Genomic DNA, 22,046 nt, shown 5'->3' with positions numbered 1-22,046 from the left:
GTATAGCTATTTACTGTATTAAATTTTATTATATGTATTATATATAGTAAAATATTTTATATATATATATATAAATATTATAAACACTTTCCATATATTTTAATTATAGTTTGCAGGGTATTAGCTTCGACGGGGTTTACCTAATGCACATTTTTAAATAACGGCGGCGAATTTCCACGTCATAAAAATAAAAATAAATATATATTTATTTTATTATTTATCATATTTATGTAAGTATATTAATTAATATCCTAAAATCCTAATTATTACAATTTCTATTATCTCGCAAAATTTTCATTTCTTATTTTTCCCCCACCAGCAATCTGGGTCATTCGCCGGAATCACCCGCTGCCATCGTTGTCGCCACTATCGCCAGGCCACCGCCGTTGCTATCACCGTCCGTCGCCGTGGCAAAAATAATTATTAGTCTTGTTTCAATATTCATTCCAATCCATGAAGTGAAACCCAGTTGTGAAATTAACTTCCTCGACCACTCGTTGTTGCAATTAGAGTGCCGGACCGTCATCCCATCTTTGATTTTATAATACCCCCTTCATTCGAGTTATATATATTCATTTATTTTTTTATACATGGATTTTAATATATTAATATTCTAGAGATAATAGCATAACAGAAAATAAAAATGCAACTTTTTTCATTAATTCATTTAATTTTTTAATAGTATTATTTGTAATATTGTCTAAAATATTATTTTTTATTAAAATAAAAAAATATTTTGACTAAAAAAAATAAAAGGAATATATGTGAATTAACAGACAAAAATGAAAAAATAGTTATATATGACGGAAACCTACAAATAAGTACTCACTTTGTCCCAAATACCGTCAAATATTTGAGTTCGACACGAGAATTTATGTGATTAGTATTAAATAGGACAATTTAAAATAATTTAAATACTAGAGGGTGTGATTGAAAAGAAAAATATATAGTTATTTTTAATTTGAGTGACGATGATATGAAATATATATATATATTTATATATATATGTAATTAATTATTTTTAAATTTGAACATATTACAACAAATTTGAGACAAATAAAAATAATCCAAAATATTTGATGTTAGATAATATGTGTTGTTAAGTGATGTGTTTGTATTTATATAATATTAACTATGTGTTCTATTTGTTATAATACCGTGTGTTATCCCTACAACACACTGTGAAACACAGTACTGAATTTTACACATAGCCCGCGCACTCTTACAAAATATATGGAAAAATAACAATACACAATTTAATTTTTTTCATTTGACTCCGTTAAATAATATAATAAATATAATTATCTAAATATATTTTATAAACATCAGCACACATGCTGAATTTAATGTTTTTAAGACAACACGCCCTAACAAGCTGCAATCACGCATGCAATCGACGCCACGACGGCCGCCTTGAACTTCACGGCTGACGGCAAGCTGCCGGCGTCCCTCCGGAGGAACACCGCTTCATAAACAGGCAAGTTCAGCGCCACCATCGCCGCGCAAATCACGGCCTCGGGCACAAGCCTCGGCCGCGACGACATCAAGGCTGTCCGAACAAAAACTCCCCATCCGAAACCGAAAAGGTTGAGCAGCGCCAACGTCGTAATAATCGACAACATGATCGAATCGCTCCCGAACTCCATCACTCCCTCCTCGTACCTCTTCCTCGTCTCGCCGTCCATCACTTTGCTCGTCAGCGCAAACGACGTTTCCTTGAGGCCTAAATGCCTTTTAACGTTGTCCACAAGCCCGAACAAGAAGGCAGTCGATCGCCTTATAACGGTCATCCTCTGCAAGTTATACCATCCTCTCAACGTGCCGCCGTGTATCAATTCTTCGGATAAGGTATAACCCGTCTTCGCAATGTAAACATACGCAAAAACGAAGAACCACGAGGTCGACGCCTCGGGGAAAATGGGTGTGCCTCGGATTAAAGAGATCGCGGGAACGATGGCGTAGCTAAATGTAGGCAACGACAGTAGAGGCCATAGGAGGAAGTTGCAGTACGCGATTTTCAGTCCCAACGAAATTTTGCCGCGACCGTTGATGAAGGGGCAGTACTTCGACACGAAGATCTGAAACAATCCCTCGGACCATCTCTTGTATTGAACGAGACATCCGTCTAAGGATGTCGGGGCCATGCCAAGGAAGCCATACTTGGTCGGAGTGTAGTACACCGCCCTCCATCCCCTGCATTTTATCGTTAACCCCGTGGCTATGTCCTCGACTGGACATCCGTACAGCAATCCCATCTGCAAGATCGTTAATCATTACATCCGCTGTTAGATGATGTAATTGACTGTTTCACCTCGAAAATTAAATTTTTAGGACTAACACGCCCTCACACGTGCTTGGAGATAAATGTCACCAAACAAAATTTGCACATAAACGACAACAAATGGGGGACAGTGAGACTGAAATTCAAAATCTAAGGCTCTGATATCGATAATGTAGTAAAGGAATTGATCGAACTTCCGTCCCCCATAGTGTGCTGTTCTCATAGCTACAAGCTGCTAATGCTTTCGAAGCTTCCTCCAGCTCTCGAATGTCTCTGCCTTTCGTGGTGTCTTCGACGTTGTGGCATTCGATTTTGTGGCTTCCCGAATACTTTTTGCCTGAAAGGCTCTCCCGCCGGTGGAAACATCCGGTGCCAATGTAAAGAGGACCGCCAAAGCCATCGATACCGCAGAGCTCAATCTTGCAAAGCAAATGGAAAGATCGATCAGTCGACAAAGTTACGAGGTGTATGAAATGTTGCGAGGATTATGTCCGAGACATACTTCCATAACAGCTAAGTAGAAATTTGCGTAGACGTCGTTCTTGACAATGTTATAATAGTATTGAGGATGTTGCACGTATGCTATCCTCTGCCCGTGCTTCTCGTCGAGGAAGAAGCACAATGCGTCGCGGACTGCATCAGGATCGTTTGCGTACATATCGCAGTCGACGTTGAGTATGATGGGCGCATTGCTGATTTCGGAAGACACTCTTATCTGTACACATACATAGACATATATATAATTGTATCGATTCACTTAAGATTAAGACGGCGATTATTGAGTCAAGCAAGAAGAAGTGAAGTTCACCAATGCATTCATTGCTCCGGCCTTGAAGTTGTGAGGCTTTCTTGGTCTCTTTTCGCGCGATAAGTAAACTAACGTCGGCAATCTGTTTCCCTCGGCATCGACAGCTGTAGGATTCCATCCTTCGATCAAGATCTGTAAGCACATTACAACTACATGTTTAATTGTACCTTGTCTTCCTTAATCTCGACAAAACTAAATTCGATTGATTTGCCGACGACTACCTGAACAATGGATTGGTGATCCCGTCTTGTCGCTGTCGAATTCCATTCGGAGAAACCTCTATGTTGATCCTTATATTCTTTCGAAACGCACCCTTTCGCCGCCGCAGAATCAACCCGATTTTTCATGTCCTCATACAACACCTTCGTATCGCTCCATTGTTTCGAAAATTCAGATCCATCGAATGGAATCGTGTCGGAGAAATAGCGTTGGGGAGTCCTCGGCTCGACATGGTACTTCTTACAGAAAGGTATCCAACGTTTGGCAAATTTGGAAGCCTCGAGAAGGCCGTAGAAGGTCAGGTCCGAACCAGCATCGTCGGAGAGGTAAACGCTGAGCTTCTCCGGCGGATAGTTGAAGGACATGACGGAGAGAACCGTGCCGATCACCATAGACGGCGGTTCCATTGTAGGATCTGCCGTGCAGATGAAAATGTCCACCGCCGGCAACTTCTCATCCTCGTACCTTGCGGAAATCAAAATCAAAATTATCTAATCCATCCAGGCCTGCAATCATAAGTGTATTTTTTGAAAATTTACCTGGAAGAGAGCCTGTCCTTGAAGGGATAACGATAGACGACGCGCCAACGGGCGGTCTGAGCGATGAACCAGTACAGGCCAAAAACTAGCTCGGCGAAGAGCATGGCGAGCCAGGGGAATCTTCCGGCGGCGGCGGGGATGTGGGTCAGTCTGTAAGTCCACATGGAAAGGATGGCGAGGACCATTGTGAGGCAGTAGAGTCGGTGGATAGGTCGTCCTCTTGCAGCCTTAGTCTCGAACAAAGGGAGATTAGTATTACTATTACCGCCATTGATTTGTTGTTCTTCTCCGACTCCAATTCCACCCGCCATGTTTGGTCTGCAACAGACAACAGTAGCTGCTGCTGCTGCTTCTTCTTGGTTAATCTTGTTCAATCTGTGGCACGCAGTAAGTAGCACAAATAGTCTTCAATTTATTTGAGCATGCAGAAGACTGGTCCCAAACTTGTACTCGTGCTAGCCTACCATTACCAATCACCAATTAACTAATGCAATCAATGATTGGGTAGAGTTATTGTGAATGTGTTTATTTGGCTACCAGCCTACCATGGAAGTACTCGTAGAGTGTCATTTGAGCGCTAATCCAGACTCTACCAGACAAGTTCTATCATCTGTACATGTCAATCACAGTAGAACACGGGCAGCATTGGGCGGTCATACAACACTGCATCAAATTAACTATTTTGTCTCTTTGTATTAGAAATTAGATTAACAATTGGATTAGAAGTAATTTATTTAGGGTGTGTTTGTCTGGAGTTTTGGATTTTGAATTGGGATTTGAATAGTAAAAATTTTGAATTTGAATAGTTGTATGATGTGATATAAATAGGACGTTGATAGGATGTTTTGAATGTAAAATTAATTTTTAGTATAATATAAAAAATAAAAAATAGGTGTTTGATTTGATATTTTTTTAGGAAAAAATGGGATGAATAGTGGAAATCTAATCCAATCCCCCAAATAAACACACCCTAAATAATATTTGGTTTATAATGTAATATATAAATTAAAAATATTTAAAATATATGTTTAATTATTTTAATAAAATATATACAATATAATATCATTTTAGGTAAAATTTTATATAATATAAATATAAATATGTATTTATAAATAATATAAATTAATATTTAAGACACACTATTATTAATTTTATAATTTAATTTATTACACATTTATATTATTATAGTTAGTGACTATCAAATCAATTTCTATAAAAACTCCTCGAATCTATTAACCCAAAAAAAACACATTTTTTCAAAACTATCAAAAAATTTAAATCCAAACAAAACTCAAACCAAATCTTCTCAAACCCGGTGTGTTTGGATGGTTTTTCTTTAAAAAAAATAAAAATATTACAGTTAAATGTGATTCTCTTGAGTGTGTGTTTGGTACCTAGAGTTTAACTACCAAAAACTATTGTTCGTCTATTAAAATTAATTCATTTGGGCCGATACAAAGATTAAAGAAAATAAAGAATATATTAAAAAATATAAAAGTAAAAAGATAATTTGGGTATTTTTTGAAATTTAGTTAGAAGTTAAAATAAATGAAGAGAGAATATAATAAAGATGATGATATTTGTCATAAATAAGTGTTAAATAAAATATAATAATTAATGTTGATTCGTTGATTTTTTTTAAAATTAGTAATGAAGTAAATTTAACGGATATTGTTTTTTGATTTATTACATTTAATCCATTTAGTATTTATTTATTATAATTATCATTATTTTTATTACAAGTTTGTTTCTTTTCACAAAATTTTTTTAACCGTAGTTTTTATAATTATATTACTTTTTTTTTAATACTTAAATGAATATTTTCTTAAATAAAATTAATAAATAAGTAAAAATATTACTCCTACCGATCACCAAATTAGTTCACTTCTCCTTTTTTTTTAAGCCGTCCCACAAAATTGGTTCATTTTCCTATTATAGTACTAATACTCTAATTAAAAAAACTTAACTATATTTTATTAACTTACTAATATATTTAGTTTTATTATTTGTTAATTGTAAATTTAGAAGTTGGGCTAAAATTTTGAATAATAAAAATAAAATAAATATTTAATATTATATAAATAAATATTTATTTAATTTTAAAATTAATTTTTTATGTAATATATAATAAAAATTTGATGTTTGATTTGAAAATTTATAGCTGAAAAATTAATTAAAAATGAGATTTGATGATGATTTTTAATTTCGGTATTTGACATAAAATATTATATTCTAATATCGTGTATACAATTCAGTTAAAAATAGTTTGATATAATATACCTAAAATATTGAAATATATTGTATACCATACCAAATTTTTTAATTTATTAAAAAAAAAGATATCGATATTGTATCAAATAATCAGTATATACAAAAATATCAATTTTTTAATTATTTATATATACTGAAAATATCTTATTATATATCGTTAAAATACAAAAAAAAAAGTCATATTGTATCAAAATTTTGAAATATTTTCAGTATTTTTTTACGAGAATGCATGTTATTTCCGTAATTCAGTATTTTTTATTTGCAAATTCGGTATACCAAAATATTTGTACACTACGGTAAAATATCATACCAAAAATTTTGTACCGTATGTATGCGATGTGGTATTAAATTTGGTATGTTATAACGAACTATCTCTGACAACAACCAAATTCGAAAAATTTTATGTATTTGTTCATATAATTTTTTTATTACATTTTTATTGTATAAATTACATTTAAGTTATTAAATGTTTATTTATTTATCTAAATGCATTAATTGATTTACAATAAATACAATTATTATTAATAATATGAGTAAAAAAAAATTCAATATTTAAAAATAAAAAGATATTTTAACTTTTAGTTTAACATTTTATCAAGTAAAAAATATTTAATACTCCCTCTGTCCACCGTCGATCTATCCGCCATTTTAGTCTGTCCATCGCAAATGTATTCATTTCCTTTTTTTTTTTTTTTTTTTTAAGTAAATGTATATTCCACTAAAATATAAAATTACCCCACCATTTATATAATATTACACAAATGTCATCAAATAATACCACTTAATATTATAAATGTTAAGGGATATAATATTCTTTATGTATATCAAATGTACTAAGTATCAATATTATACTAATATACTAAAATCTACGTGCAAAAAGTAAACGGATAGATAGGCGGTGAACGGAGGGAGTATAACACTTTATTACATTCATTGATCATACTAATTAACTAGGGACTGAGGGAGTATAACACTTTAGTACATCCATTAATCAAACTAATTGACTAGGATGAAGCGAGTACGATATTTCTAAATATTTTTAATATTTATAATTTTATTAAAAATATGAAATTAAATATATATTTTTTATTTATATATTATACTTAAATTTTATTTTTAAATTTTAAGTATCATACTAATATTTATTTATATCAAATTAAACTATTATTTTAATTTAAAATTGTATTACCAACTAGGGATTCACAACGTAAAAATTTATAATTTTAAAAAACATATTACTCGTATCAAGTCGTGGTTATTATTATTATTATTATTATTATTAGTTTATATTTTAATTGTTTTTAGTTATGAAATTATTTATGTAAGAATAAATATTTTAATTAATGCTTGAAATTGACATGTGTGTGTCATCACTTTGTTCACCCAATAATTTTCAAATGATACGAGTTTCAATAAATATTAATGCAATATATATAACACATATTTTCTTTACCTATAAAAATTAATAATTTAATAATAAAAAAAAAATTACTCACTTCGTCCAGGATTATTATGTTATTTTTTTTAATTATACATCAATCTTATGCATAATTTATTTATAATAAATAATTTTATTTATTCATAATTTTATTACCGTTATTTAACAAATAATAATTAACTTGTAACTAGTTTTTATTATTAATTTTTTAATAATTTTTATAATACACTTATTTACTTTTTACATCTTCTAATTTTATATTAAAATATTATTATTTTTTAGTCTATATATCTGAGCAACATGACATAATTAACTTGGACAAAATTATATATTACCGACATAATTCATTATATTTAATATAAAAAAAAAATACATTTGTTTAAAAATGCAATAGGAATACATCCATATTTTTTAATAGGAAAATTGTAGATAAATTAAAATAAAATAAAATAAAATAAAACAAGAGCTTGAAATGTGGTCCAGACAACATGAGCCAGTTCTATTTCGTCACGCTTATCCGAAATATGACCAGTTCTACTTCGGGTTAGACCCGACTGACCTGTTTTTAAAAATTAGAAGTTTTAAATAATAACTATAAAAATTTTGCTATTTACTTTAATATTTTACGAAGAATAAATAAATATTTTATGTGACATTTTTTTTAAAATAAAAAAAAAAATTCATTCCAAATATTTCATCGAAATAGATATTTCATACAGATACATCATTATTTAAAAAATACAATCATATATATTTTAATTTTATATATATATAATTATTTTAATATTTTAATTATATTAATTAATTATTTTAATTTAAATTTATAATTTACTTATATTATATTGTAAATATATTACTACTATATTTTTCAATTATATACTAATTTTGTCATTTTAAAAGTTTCATATTTATGATTTACAGAATATGGTGGAGAAAGTTTTTAATATTCCTTCAATCCGTCTATTTAATAATAAAAATATTTTTATATTTGTATAAATTTTTTTTTACAAATGTCATTATATTAGTATTATAAGACACTAATTGAAATATTTTTTAAATTTTTTCTTAATTTGTACTACATTTTGATATAATAAATTAATATTCAAATATCAAAATGCAAAAAGTAAACGAGATCTTTGAAGCCGAACGAAAATAATACTCCCCTCCGTCTCACTTATCATGTCCACATTGCCCTTTTTGTTCGTCTCACGTCTTATGTTACTTTCATTTTTTGAAAAAGGATTACACACTTTAATCTCATTTAGATTTTCTAATTTATTTTTTAAAAATTTTAATTAAAATAATTAATTATCTTAATCTATAATCTATAATAATTTATATTATAAAATACTTATTTTTACTAATATATTTTTAATTATTTATAAATTATATTAATTCTAAATTCAACTTGGGACTGTGGGAGTATAAAACATTAATAACCATATATAGGAAATGATCCGGGTTCGGATCCGACAATTGGATCCGTTGTGGCAATGATGATGACAATATTGTTGTCTAAGCATTTATAGATTTCGTCAGCATTTACTAGGATGGGCAGCCACACCCATGTGCTGCAATTTGACCATTTGAATCACATGTTTTAATTACAATTCCAATTAACGGATATTAGTCTTTTTGAGTTGTTTCAATTTTAATTTTTTTTCAAAATAATAATAATAATAATTGAGAAATTTAAATAATTTCAAATTGCACAACATTGTCATCTTCTCACACATGCTTCGTCTAGTGTGACTTGTCTAGTTAAATTTAGTTTGTATGATATTAAATTCGATCGAAAATTTACCCAATGCTTATTTTCAGGTAATGACTACCAGTTCCCACATTATATAAAAAAGAATAATAAATTAAACTATGCCCAAATAACATTCCACACAACAATCTAAGGTCTGTTTGATTTTAATTTTAAATTAAAATTATTACTGTGTAACTTATTAATTTTTATAAAAATATAAAAGATCTTTCATAAAATATTATTTAAATTAAAATTAAAATTATGATTAAAACAGTAATAAAAATAAAAATAAAAAGTCGGAGAAATTTGACAGTTAGGATATTGTTTGCTGTGTTGCTTGAGTTTGTCTTATAGGCAATATAGAAAGAGTATTACATTCAAATACTAATTAACCGATATAAAAATAAAAAAATAGATATATTTAAAATTATAATTATTACTCCTTCCGTCTCGCGATGGATAAACGTTTTTATTAGGAAAACGATTTTTTAGGTAGTGTAAATTAGTAAATTATTAATAATAAATTATGATATTAGTTTATTATTTTTTATATGAATAATATTATTGGTATTTTAAAAAATTTTAAAATTATATCTCGAAAAAATATATGCAGTATGAATATCATTTTGTAAATAATAAAATTTTATTTATTTATTATTACCATAAATTAGTTTTATAAAAAAATAAGGAATTTTAAATATATATAAATAATTATGTTAATTGATAAAAGAGATTGAAATAAAGGGGTTTTGAATGGATCTTAGGGGTAAGATGTTAGAAGTTTAATTAAATTGATTTATATTTGTTGAGTATATTTAAGATTGATAAAGTTACCAAAAATGGAAAGAAGTATCTTTTGTGGGATGTATTAAAAAAAAAATGGATCATCTATGGCGGTACGGAGAGAGTATTTTATAAAAAATATAAATATTAGATAAAAATTTATGTTAAAAAATGTAAATCAAATATTTATATAAGATAAATTTTTATAAATATAATATTTATTTATGTTTATATAAATTATCATATTTATTAAATTTATTTATAAATTAAAAGAAGAAAAAAAAAGGCATAGGCCCACATATTATGACAGGATACGGAGCCTGATAGTCGACCATTTCTTGTGTTTTGAATTTTTTTTTTCCTATCATTATTATTTCTTTTATTAAGAAAATGATGGGGTGTGTTTTCATTACCTTTCAAACTCTAGTTTTTTAATATTTGAATTTTATTTTATTTTTTTTAAAATACTTATATTATTTTATTTTTTTAAAAAAAATTATTATATATTATTTTAATATCAAATTAAAATAAAATTTTTTAAAAAACTCTATCAAAAGAAAAGATCGCACTTTTTGTGGATGGCCTAAAGAAATGTGTGGGTGTGCTGTGGTCAAGACAAACAAATAAATGTACATTAAAAGCATCAATTATTTGTGGATATATAATGTGTTTATTCACTTACATGTGTTTTCTTATTTCATTTGATATAAAAAAAAATATAAAAAATAGTATCGTTAATATAAAAAAAATATATACATATTTATTATTAATTTTTATAAGTAAATAATATATATTATGTTAATATTAATATATATTGTATTTTTTTTATGATATTTGCAAAAAATCGTGTTAAAATATATTGAATGAACGAATGCAATATTTCTACTAAGTAGATATTTGCTTATTTTTATAAAAAATAAATATATTAAAAAAATTCAAAATTTATTTGAAATAAAATATTTATTTAAATAATATTTTAATATTATATTTTATAAAAAAAATTATTATATTTGAGACTACTTCCACTGAGCCCAATACAATAACTTGGGGTTTAGATCTTTAAGCCTAATCTTCTATATATTGGACTCGGCCCAAGTTTGTTATGGCCCATTTATTAGAAGTAACAACAAATGACCTTTTGATTTGTGATAATATTTGAAGTAACAATAAATTAATTAGTTAATAATACTGAATTTATTTATTATTTTTTATGTGAATATGATTTTTAATATTTTAAAATAAAAATATGTTATTAAGAAAATTATAATGTGTTTAAATATTTTAATAATTATGTCATAATAAAATATATGAATATTAATTTATAGAAAAAAAAATTATATAATAAAAATAAATAAATATATATATTATTATCTATAATTAAGAAAAAAATAATTTTATAAAGATATAGAGTTTTATATATAAATAAAAATATTTATTATTTAGGAAAAAAATAATAATAGAGGAATTTTAAATAGATATTACATGGTATATATGTATATATATATATGATGCTATGTTGTAAAGTTAATTAAATTATTTTTTATACTATAAATTTATAATATTATTTTAAAAATTTGTTGTTTTTTCAATAAACTATTTTTTTTAATATTTGAGTCAAATAAAATCTTATAAATTTATCCTACTGGAAAAAATAATATATGTATCTATTTATAAAAGTGCATACTCTTTACGTCGTGTAAATTATGTAAGTTTGGTTGGATATAAAAAAAAATTAAAAATAGTGACATAAAATAAAGTGAATATACTATCACATTTTATAAAATAATTGATAAAAAAATATGAAATAAATCGAAAAAATAGTGACATATTAGTTATTATTGTACCTATTAAAATAAATAATAAAATTACAAGTGAATAAATTTATTTACTATAAATAAATTATATATAATTAAGATGACAAAACAAAATAATGACATAATTTTGAATGAAATGCAAGATAGGATAGTAATATATTTTAATAGCAAATTTATTTAAAATATACTCCCTTGTCCCACAGAGGATTCATTATCCTTTTGTCTGGCCAATAAAAATACCATTTTTTACTTTTTAGTAAATTTATTTATTAAAAATATAATTGATAAGTATAAATTAATTTATTAAATTTTTAATTTTTTTTGGAGCCAATTCAAAATCTTTTTATTTATATATTTTTTCAATAAATAAATATTTTTATTTATATTTAAAATTTTTATTATATTTATTAAAATATAATTTTAAAAATATTTAAAATACTAACAACATTATTCGTATAAAAAATAATAAAATAATATTACAACTTTGATAAGACAGAAAGTATGTTAAAATATAGTATTATTTTTCAAATAATAAAATTCCATATAACATAAATATATAAACATATATCTATTCAATATTACTTTTTAAATCACAATCAATACTATTTATATAATAGAAAATATATTACTTTTATCTCACAAAATATTATTTAAATAAAAAATTTAATAAAAAAAAGTATTAGGTTTTCTTTAAAAATTTGGACTATCTTTTTGAATTTTTTATACATTTTAATCTTTAATTATAACAATATCTTTTTATAAATATCTATTTTATCCATCCACAAAATGTATATTTTCACAAAATATACTGATTCCTTCGTGCCACTTAATTTGTCAACTATTTCTTTTCATTTGTTACACATAATTTGTCATTTTTTTAAAAAAAAAAATAATTATTCACTCTAATTACATTTTAAAATTTATAATTTATAATTTATAATTTTAGTTATATTATTTAAATTATTTTAATTTTAATTTATAATTATTTTCACTGATATATTTTTTTTTAATTATTTACTAATTATATAATATTTAAAACTCTAACTAAACTGAGATGAGGAGACAAATTAACCTGGAGAGAAGGAACTATATTTTTTTTATTTATCGCAACTACCCGTCAAATATGACAGACTATATACATTTAATTTATTTAAAAAATTTCTCATCTTGTTAATATACCTACATACTTTTTAAAATATTTTTATTTTATGTAACAACCAATCAATATATACTATATTCATTGAAATTTATATTCAACTCATACAAACATAGTTATTGTGGATAGAGAAATATTATTTATCTCATAAAACTAGTAATCAAAATCAAAACCAAAATTAAAATTAAAATCAAAACTTCAAAAGAAAACATTGATTTTAATTTCTTTAACATGCAACTAATTTTTTTTTATATATATATAAACATACATATTTTATCTCACAAAACAAAAAATTCAAAATTCAAAATCAAACACAAAACCAAACACTAAAATATAGCATCATATTTTGTGCATATGATTTAATTCTTACATCAACTTGTGTAACACTGTAATATGGCATGTAATAATATACACAAAATCCATAAAATAAAATGTCATGCATATTTACATATATAATATCATAAATAAATAAATAAATTAAACTGTAAACCAGACCTCCCTCTCTCTCCAGACGTTCGACTGCACACACACTTAGTCGTCGAGTTTCTCCGGCGAACAAAACAACTGAGCTCAATTACCAGTCCGCCGCCGGTAGCCAATGCCGAGACCATTGCTGACCTCCAAACTAGATGATCCTCTTCGACTCTTGACTTCCCTACGCCTCCCCTCCTCGCCGCCTCCGATCCCCGGCATCATCATCTACAAGCTTAACGACAACAACCGACTCCTCGCCGGAGACGGCGAATACGGATATAAGCTGCCGGAAGTCGAGGATATTCCGGTCATAGAAACAACCGGAAAGCAGGAGCGTTACGTTTTCCTGTGCTATAAGGACCCTAAGGTTTGGCCTACCCGATTCGACGCTGCTGAATTCGATCGTCTTCCCCGCCTCCTCGCCGCCGCTTTCGCCGCCGGGAAACCTCAGATGAACACAGAGGTATAAGTACAGTAAACCCTTTTCTGCATTATTGTTATTATGCTTATTTTTCATAATATATATATGTATGTATGTTTTTCATTCTTAAGAACACGATGAGATCACGGGTATGAGCATGAGCGCGAGCACCTAAGCTAAAGTAGATTCTCGCCTTTTTATTTGGAAACAAAAAATTTTAGAGATCGATTAGACCGTTGCATTAATTATCGAATATACGCAACTTGTATGGATTTGGAGAATCCACATTGTATGCGCGAAAGCGCGTGGGAGTTGGGACGGGGAGAATATGAACTTTATCTTGGCTTATAAAGCTCGACAAGTACCCTTCCCTTGATCCTTTTCATGTTTAGTTCCAATTGTTGAGACATTTGCAAAGGTTGTCCGAGTAATATTTACTTTCCATTGTTTCATCGATGCAGACACACTTTGAGTAATATTTACTTTCCATTGTTTCCTCGATGCAGACACACTTTGTTATATGCAAGGGTCGCGATGGAACTATGAATTCTAACGGCGATGTGTTAATTTTTCCAGACATGATCAGATACAGGTTAGAAGATCATAAACTGTGTCAAATTTCCCCGGCATCTGATTAACATAAGTCTGCTCAATTGCAGGAAATTAACACACTTTGATGTCGACAAATTCATCAAGGAAGTGCTTGTAAAGCACGGCAAGTGGTTGCCGGGAAGCCCCAAGCCTCTTACTGGCTGGTACATCTTTGTATGCTGCCATGGCAGTAGCCATCGCCGATGTGGTATTTCTGGGCCAAATGTTGTAAGAAAGTTCAAGAAAGAGATAAAGTTGCGTGGCCTTACGGGAAAAATATCCGTTAGCCCATGTTCGCAAATCGGAGGCAATTTATACACGCCCGGAAATGTTCTTATTTTCGGACGCGATAGCAATATGGAAGTCACAGGGCATCGGTGAGTAATGATCGATGTTTTCTTGATACAATCGATCAAAGTTCTCATGTTTTTTATGACTTCTGCTTCAGGTACGGTTATGTTTTACCCGAACACGTACCTCTGTTGATCGATCGTCATATTCAGAAAGGAGAAATCGTAAATTTCTTATGGAAGTAAGCATATCTTGCTGTACCTGTACTGTTTCCTAAACATTCGCCGGTGTTGATGAATCCGTACCTTTTTTCAGGGGACGGATTGGATTTTCCGAAGAACACAAGAAAACATCGCCGGAATTAAGTTTCCGCAGCGCAGAACAATGTCATCAGGTAGACGAAGGAAATTTCAATTGCTGCGAGATCACTGAATCGCAAGAAACGAGCCTGGGTGAAAAGAACAGCTTCAAAATGTGCGCCGTGCCTACATGGTACGAGAGTTGGGAGCGCGAAGATACATTAGCCGTACTTGCTGTTATCGGAGCTGCAATCTCCGTCGCCCTCGCCTGTAAATGCTACAAGTAGTTGAGCTAGTTTCCTATCAAGACTCTTTCGGCGGGATTAAAGAAATTGAATCTGCAATTTTCCTGTTCTTACAAAGATGACATTGTACAAAGCTTACCTGCTTCTATCTCGACATTGTCTTACAGGCGAAAACCGTGTTCGCTGCGCTGCATCTCGTTAAAGCATGTTAAGTAATAAACAACAAGAATCGATACCAAGTACCAACAGCAAGATAATATTCGCAATACAAACAAACAATTTCTTCGGCTGTTCGAACATAATCAAGCAGTACTAAAAGGGCATGAATCCCTGCCCTGAACCTGTTCTTTGTGATCCTTTGAATGTCTGAAAAACAGTCGATATACCAAACTCGGTGATAAGAAAGCATAGAATGAAAAAAACTTCTAAAAGAAATCAAATTCCAGATACTTATCCGGGTTTGGGGTTCCAGGAACCGCAGCAGCAGGATTAGCCTTTACGCTAGTCGAAGCCGGCGGCGGCGCAGGAAATCTCTCGATTTCAACTGGTCTCGGAATCTCCGGAGGGCTCGCGCAGCGAATCAATGCCCAATTCACTCCTTCGAAGAACGGGTGCTGCTTGATTTCAGTTGCGCCGCGCTTGTAAGCCAATCGATGCTGCGGTTCTTTCACAAGTAAACCTCTGATGAGATCTCTGGCTGCAAAACTGACCACAGGCGACTCCGGAAATCTCAGAGGTTGTCCGACGACATTGAAGAGTGTAGCTCGGTTTCCCGATCCCTTAAACGGCGTCTTACCGAACAACAACTCGTACAGGAAAATACCGAAAGTCCACCAATCCACCGCGCTGCCGTGGCCCTCGCCTTTGATGATTTCAGGAGCTAAGTATTCGTGAGTTCCGACAAAGGACATCGAGCGCGCGTCTGTTGGCTCGGCTATGAGCTCCGGCAACGGGGTGACTTGGTTGCCTATTTCATTTTTGAGTTTGGGTTTCCGCTCTTTCTTCGATTTACTCAAAAAGAAGCGAGGGCCGAAACATGTGGTCGGGCCGATACACGATGGCTGGATACAAGACGGCTCAATGCAGGCGGGTTGGGCGCAATACACTGTGTTTTTCTGCAGGGGATCTGCCTCAAGCGACGCAGACTTTATCAGAGTTGGACTTACAGTGCATCGGAGGGAAAGATCGAAATCGGACAGCATTATATGCCCATCTTCCCTCACAAGGACATTTTCAGGCTTGAGGTCACGGTAGACAATGCCGAGCATGTGCAGATACTCTAAGGCGAGAAGTATCTCTGCCACATAAAACCTGCAAGCAAACGTTCAACGAATGTGTAGTATTGACACAACTCGGTACAATGCGAAACCGAATACGTATTAACTTGAAATCACAACATAAAACTCGATAAAGAAAGAGCACAACTAGTTATAATATGAACCTCATCTCTATTGAAATGTTATAATGTTCGACCGATCACTGTGTTCTTTATTTCTAAATAACTAAGATAATAACTTTCAGCTCAAGACAGATGAGAAATGGGTAAAATTTTGGGGAAATTACAGATTTCAATATATAAACTAAACTCACTAACTAAAACCAGTTTAGTTGTTTATCCGAACAATGCCCCTAAACTATCAATATCATGGAGCTTCCCATGTGCACTGTTAAGGTCAAATAGAAATGACGATATGGACAAGGTACAAAAAAGGGATAAAAATTAAAAAACGGAACATCTCTAGCATTGCAACAGAAAATTCATCAAGTTCGACAGTATCGAGGTTGTTTTTATGTGTTTGTTCAGGTTACTATGTAGGATGTACTATGGAATGAAAAGATTGCTAATTGAGCCAAAAAGTAGTTCAAGAAGATGCTCTATCATTAATTTCTTGTTCAACGTTTTCCGTTGCATAGAACAATGGACATACAAACTAAAAAAATAAAAAGAAGAAACTAAAATGCGAAATTGAAACAGAAGGCAAGTGTGAGAAAATTTGACTTGTATGTGATCTAGCAAGCTTAGATCACATTAAAGGCAATCATTAGTCAATCACAAGAATCGTGAATTGGATATTTTAGCTATATTATGCAGATGAGAATTCGCTACAAGCAAATCGAGAAAATTAGCCAAAAACGGATCATGTTTCACCTAAAATGAGCTTAAAGGAGTATCGATCTAAACGTACTTCCAACATAGAGTTAAAAAGTGCATTAACTAATCCTATATATAGTAATTCGACCGAGCAATTTCATTAATTATTTTAAAAATACTAGCACCTACTTCAAGTTATTTTCACACGGGATTCCACATATTAGACGCTATAATCAAAATCTAAGAGCTCTGAAAACAGTAAATTGCAAAGACCTAAAGGGAAACAAACAATAAACCAACGAAAACTATAAAAAAGTTAGGGCAAAGAAAACACCGTACTTCACAGCTTGCTCAGAGAAATGCTTTCCCGGCTGCCTCTGTCGAAGAGTGTGCAAATCACCTCCAGGACAAAACTCCATAACCAAACAAGAGAACTTTTCAGTTTCGAAATGAGTGTATAGAGTTGGAAGGAAAGGATGATCCAAAGATTGCAAGATTTCCCGTTCTGTCTGTGCACGCAGAAGCTTCTTACGGCTAGCTAGAGACGCTTTATCCATAACTTTCATAGCAAAATAACACTTTGTCCCGCATAATTCCGACAGATAGACACTTCCAATGTCGCCGCAGCCCAGCTTCTTCAGCAGTCTGAAGTGCCTCAGATCTAAAGCCCCATCTTTCGCGCGAACAGCCTGTATTGCCTCCCACCTGAGATCGTTCGCTTTATGGGGTTTGTTCACACTGCTACTCAAGCTGCTGCAAGTGCTTTCGTCGCTGATGTCAGTGCTCGTGCTAGCCCTACACATACTGCTCTTCCCACTTTCGACGAATTCTGCCCGATCGCTAATCTTGGCGCTTCCACTGGTCTTGGCAATGCTGCTTGTGCCGTCGCTAAGTTTTGCAGCTGGTGAACTATCTTTGTTGTCGTTTCTGCAGTCTGGTTTTTTTTCGGGATTGGTATTAATGTCGGAAGTTGATTCTTTTTTGTCCGAATTCCCTAATTGTAAACTTGTTTCCATTTTCCTTGTCAAAGAACAAACTGCTCCCCTTTGCTGATGATTATTTGATTTTGATTCTTCGGGTGCTTGCAATGCAACCTTCTTGGAGGTAGAATTTTCGACATTTTTGGACATTTGCAATTTCCCAGGCTCACGTGCTTTCCCTCCGTGACTTCTATACTTCTTTTCCGAGCATGACTTGGCGCAAGATTCAGATTCCATTTGAATCCAAGCAGTGGAGTAATCAGATCAAGAATAAAATAAATCCGCCTGCTTGATACCAAAGTCGAATACCACCATCTGCAACCATATAAGTTCACAGTTAGTCTCAAGTTTGAGTATTTTCAACAAATTTCCAGGTAAAATAATTAGATAAAAATAACTCGTCCAGCAGCCAATCTCCTCAAACCAACAGAAGGTAAAGCATCATAGTCTTCATTTATAACTACCAAACAGATCACACACAACAAAAATGTCGAGGGCAGCAAAACATAAATTCAATTATCAATTTCATCGAAAACACAAACAAACAATAAGAGAGGTTCTAAGTGCAGGTGCTCATTAACACTACTGACAGACAGACAGAAAAGAAACAAATCATCAAATTTGCCATGGAAACAATCGCATTTTTCCATGTGTTTTCTCTGAAAAATGAAGCCTTTTGGCTATGAGAAGAACTTCTGCTAATCACAAATTATCCCTAAAAATCGACAGGAAGAGCAAAGATTCAGTTTAAATCGACGCTTAAAAAGTAAATGTAGCCCCTCCGAACCCTTTCCACATCCACAAATTACAGCATAGAGAAATTTAGGACAAGAAAAACTTCGACAAGATGTGAATCGTCCAGGAAAAGAACAGATCTTGAAACGAGATCCATCTCTTACCCGCAAAAACCCTATCGAGAAAGATCCATTAAAACCCCAAAAACTGAGAATGCCAGTGGAAAAAAAAATTAAAAAAAAAAATATATATATCCATCTAGTAATCCATTGGGCAGTTCAAAAGTAAACCAAAAAAAAAGAAGTCCACAACAAAAAAGAGGCGCGCACACAAAAAAAAAAAAAAAAAACTTCAGGGTTTACAAGGCTTGGTTGCTTTTCTTGAGAATGGAATGGAGGAGGAGAAAAAAGATGGAACCTGAAGTGTAGAGAGAGAAAAACAAGAGATTGGCACCTCCACTGCCACTACCACTACCACTACGACCACGACCACGTCCTGTGTCTTCTCCAAAAATGTATGGAGTGAATGATTAAGAAAAAAGGGAAAAGAGAAGACTTTGAGAACGTCGAAGGAGAGAGAGAGAGAAAGAGTGGGCAAACACCGAAATCAGTGTATTTATATTACTATTGTGTATGACTTATGACTGTGTACAGATGTATGTATGTATGGATACATACATACATATAGATACATACATGTTCCAATAATTGGGATGAAGTTTGTCCTAAAAACGCAAGAGTCAGAATCGACAACATATGGCCCTCCAACCTGTCTATCATCAGATTGCATTTCCCACTAATTAATAGTAATTAATTATTTAATTAAATTTTTTTATTACTTATTCCCTTTGTCTTTATTTTATATTTTCGTTTGTCTCATATAATTTATTTTTTTTAAATATAATTATACACTTTAATTATATTTTAAAAATTATATTTTATAATTTTTTAATCTAAATTAAAGTATTTAGTTATTTTAATCTTAATTTATAATTATTTTTACTATATAATAATTATTTTTACTAATATACTTTTTAATTACTTACTAATCATACTTTACTTAAATTAAATTATATGTCTACACTAACACACCCAAATTACCTGGACAGAGGGAAACTATTTTAACTATCATTATATAATAAAATTAAGGCTTGATTAACATAATTATTTTTAAAATTGTCAGTACTCTTTATCAATATTTACTTCATTTAAAAAATTATTATAAAAAATATATTTTTCTATAAAAGATTACATTATATATTTTTTTATTATTTTAAAAATTTTAATTTTAAAAAATTTATAAGATTCTCAATATATATTTTATTTTTTCAAAAAAAAAAACTAATATTCAATATAAAAATATTATTTTTTATATTAATAATACAATTTTTTATATAAATCCAATTAAATAAAATTAAAATTAAAATACAAACTGACTCTTAGTAATTACTCTATTGGAATAATTTAAGAGATTTGTATATTCTTTTAATAGTTCATAAAAGAAGATTATATATACACCCTTTCCGTCCCAAAAGTAGACATACATTTGCTTTTTCACATAGTTTTTAAAATATTAATATTATATTGAAATATAGTAAGAATAAAGTATAAATAACTAAAATAACCTTATTAGTACGTATGATATAAAGGTAATGACATTTGTGTAATATATTGTAAATTGTAAGAGTACTTGTAATGTTAGTACATAGTACATTTACTAAAAAAAAATGAAATAGATACTTTGTTATGAGACGGACTAAAATAAAAAAATGAATACTTTATTATGGGCCGAAAGGAGTATATTTTTTATTTGTAGTATTGTATTCAATACTTAATTTATATTAATTAAATGCTTACTATTTTTATTTAACTTTTAATTATTTTCAAAGCAAAGTTGAAATACCAAATTATAATACTATTAAAAATACATATATATACATACATGTATCTTAATTTAAAACTATGTTATTTTGAATTTAAATAAGCGTATGGTACCGTGTGGAGGAATAATACTAACACTAGTAAACATGTCTTACTTAGCACAAGTGCCACCACCACCACCATTTATTAAATAATTAATGAGCATATATAGCCTCGAAGTCTTTTTTTCAGGTGTTTTTGTTTGAGGGTTTGAATTTTGAGTTTGAGATTTGAATAGTAAAAAATTTGAATTTGAATAGTTGTATAATGTAATATAAATAGGGGTTGATGTGATGTTTTGAATGTAAAATTGATTTTTAGTATAATATAAAAAATAAAAAATAGATATTTGATGTTTTTGAAAGAAAAAATAGAATGAATAATGTATTTAAGAGAAAAGCCGCAAACAAACACATAATGGTCTAAAATTTTGAATGGATGAGTTACGTTCGATAGGCACATGGATGTCACAGTTGTTAATTAGCAGGCTTTAATGAACAATAATAATAATAATAATAATACATAGGTGTTGGTTTGACTAGACAATATATGTTACAGGGATGACTAATATATATTTATATATATTGCATCATATTTATAATACAACATATATTATATTATAAGTTGAAGTATGCTATCTTATATCATAATATATGATGAGATTATCTGTATAGTATAGTATATATTGATCTGTCAAATCAACGTTACGTTGTAGTGGCCATTCAATTGTGTAGGTATGGCTTTTATGTATATTGCATGCAATATATATATATATATATATGTATAGCAGCGTCTCTAACGGCTCCAGGATTTACCAATTGCATATTTATGATGCATTATATTATTGTCTCTCTAGTCGTGTGGTTGATGGCATGCATTCAATAACATAATGTCGTATTTGTTGGGATCAAAATAAATCATAAATAAATATTTATAC

The 22,046-nt window shown here is 30.1% G+C and overlaps 3 protein-coding genes across 4 annotated transcripts; 1 reads left to right on the top strand and 2 right to left on the bottom strand.

The window, feature by feature from the left end:
* Positions 1-1,184: 1,184 nt before the first annotated feature.
* LOC127249718 (cellulose synthase-like protein E6) lies at positions 1,185-4,365 on the bottom strand. Its single transcript, XM_051272653.1, has 6 exons — positions 3,848-4,365; positions 3,311-3,773; positions 3,090-3,221; positions 2,784-2,996; positions 2,476-2,700; positions 1,185-2,255 (listed from the first exon to the last, which is right to left on the bottom strand). The coding sequence occupies exons 1-6, from the start codon at positions 4,156-4,158 to the stop codon at positions 1,368-1,370; spliced, it is 2,232 nt and encodes a 743-aa protein (XP_051128610.1). The 5' UTR covers positions 4,159-4,365; the 3' UTR covers positions 1,185-1,367.
* A 9,950-nt stretch (positions 4,366-14,315) lies between these two features.
* LOC127249705 (uncharacterized) lies at positions 14,316-15,425 on the top strand. The gene is made up of 4 exons (XM_051272637.1): positions 14,316-14,549; positions 14,617-14,925; positions 14,997-15,080; positions 15,155-15,425. Exons 1-4 carry the CDS (start codon positions 14,458-14,460, stop codon positions 15,423-15,425), a joined length of 756 nt encoding a protein of 251 aa, XP_051128594.1. The 5' UTR covers positions 14,316-14,457.
* A 171-nt stretch (positions 15,426-15,596) lies between these two features.
* LOC127249763 (serine/threonine-protein kinase D6PK-like) lies at positions 15,597-19,799 on the bottom strand. 2 transcript variants are annotated; one of them, XM_051272740.1, is made up of 3 exons: positions 19,608-19,799; positions 17,815-18,770; positions 15,597-16,694 (listed from the first exon to the last, which is right to left on the bottom strand). In XM_051272740.1, exons 2-3 carry the CDS (start codon positions 18,690-18,692, stop codon positions 15,809-15,811), a joined length of 1,764 nt encoding a protein of 587 aa, XP_051128697.1. In that variant the 5' UTR covers positions 18,693-18,770; positions 19,608-19,799; the 3' UTR covers positions 15,597-15,808. The 2 variants fall into 2 exon arrangements, with proteins under 2 accessions (XP_051128697.1, XP_051128698.1); XM_051272741.1 differs by lacking the exon at positions 19,608-19,799 and adding an exon at positions 19,355-19,517.
* Positions 19,800-22,046: the final 2,247 nt, after the last annotated feature.

Source organism: Andrographis paniculata, unplaced genomic scaffold (genome assembly GCF_009805555.1).
Source record: "Andrographis paniculata isolate CXL003 unplaced genomic scaffold, ASM980555v1 Contig36END, whole genome shotgun sequence".
Classification (NCBI taxonomy): Eukaryota; Viridiplantae; Streptophyta; class Magnoliopsida; order Lamiales; family Acanthaceae; genus Andrographis; species Andrographis paniculata.
The sequence above is the reverse complement of the archived record's forward strand: the minus strand, read 5'-3'. Positions and strand labels throughout refer to the sequence as shown.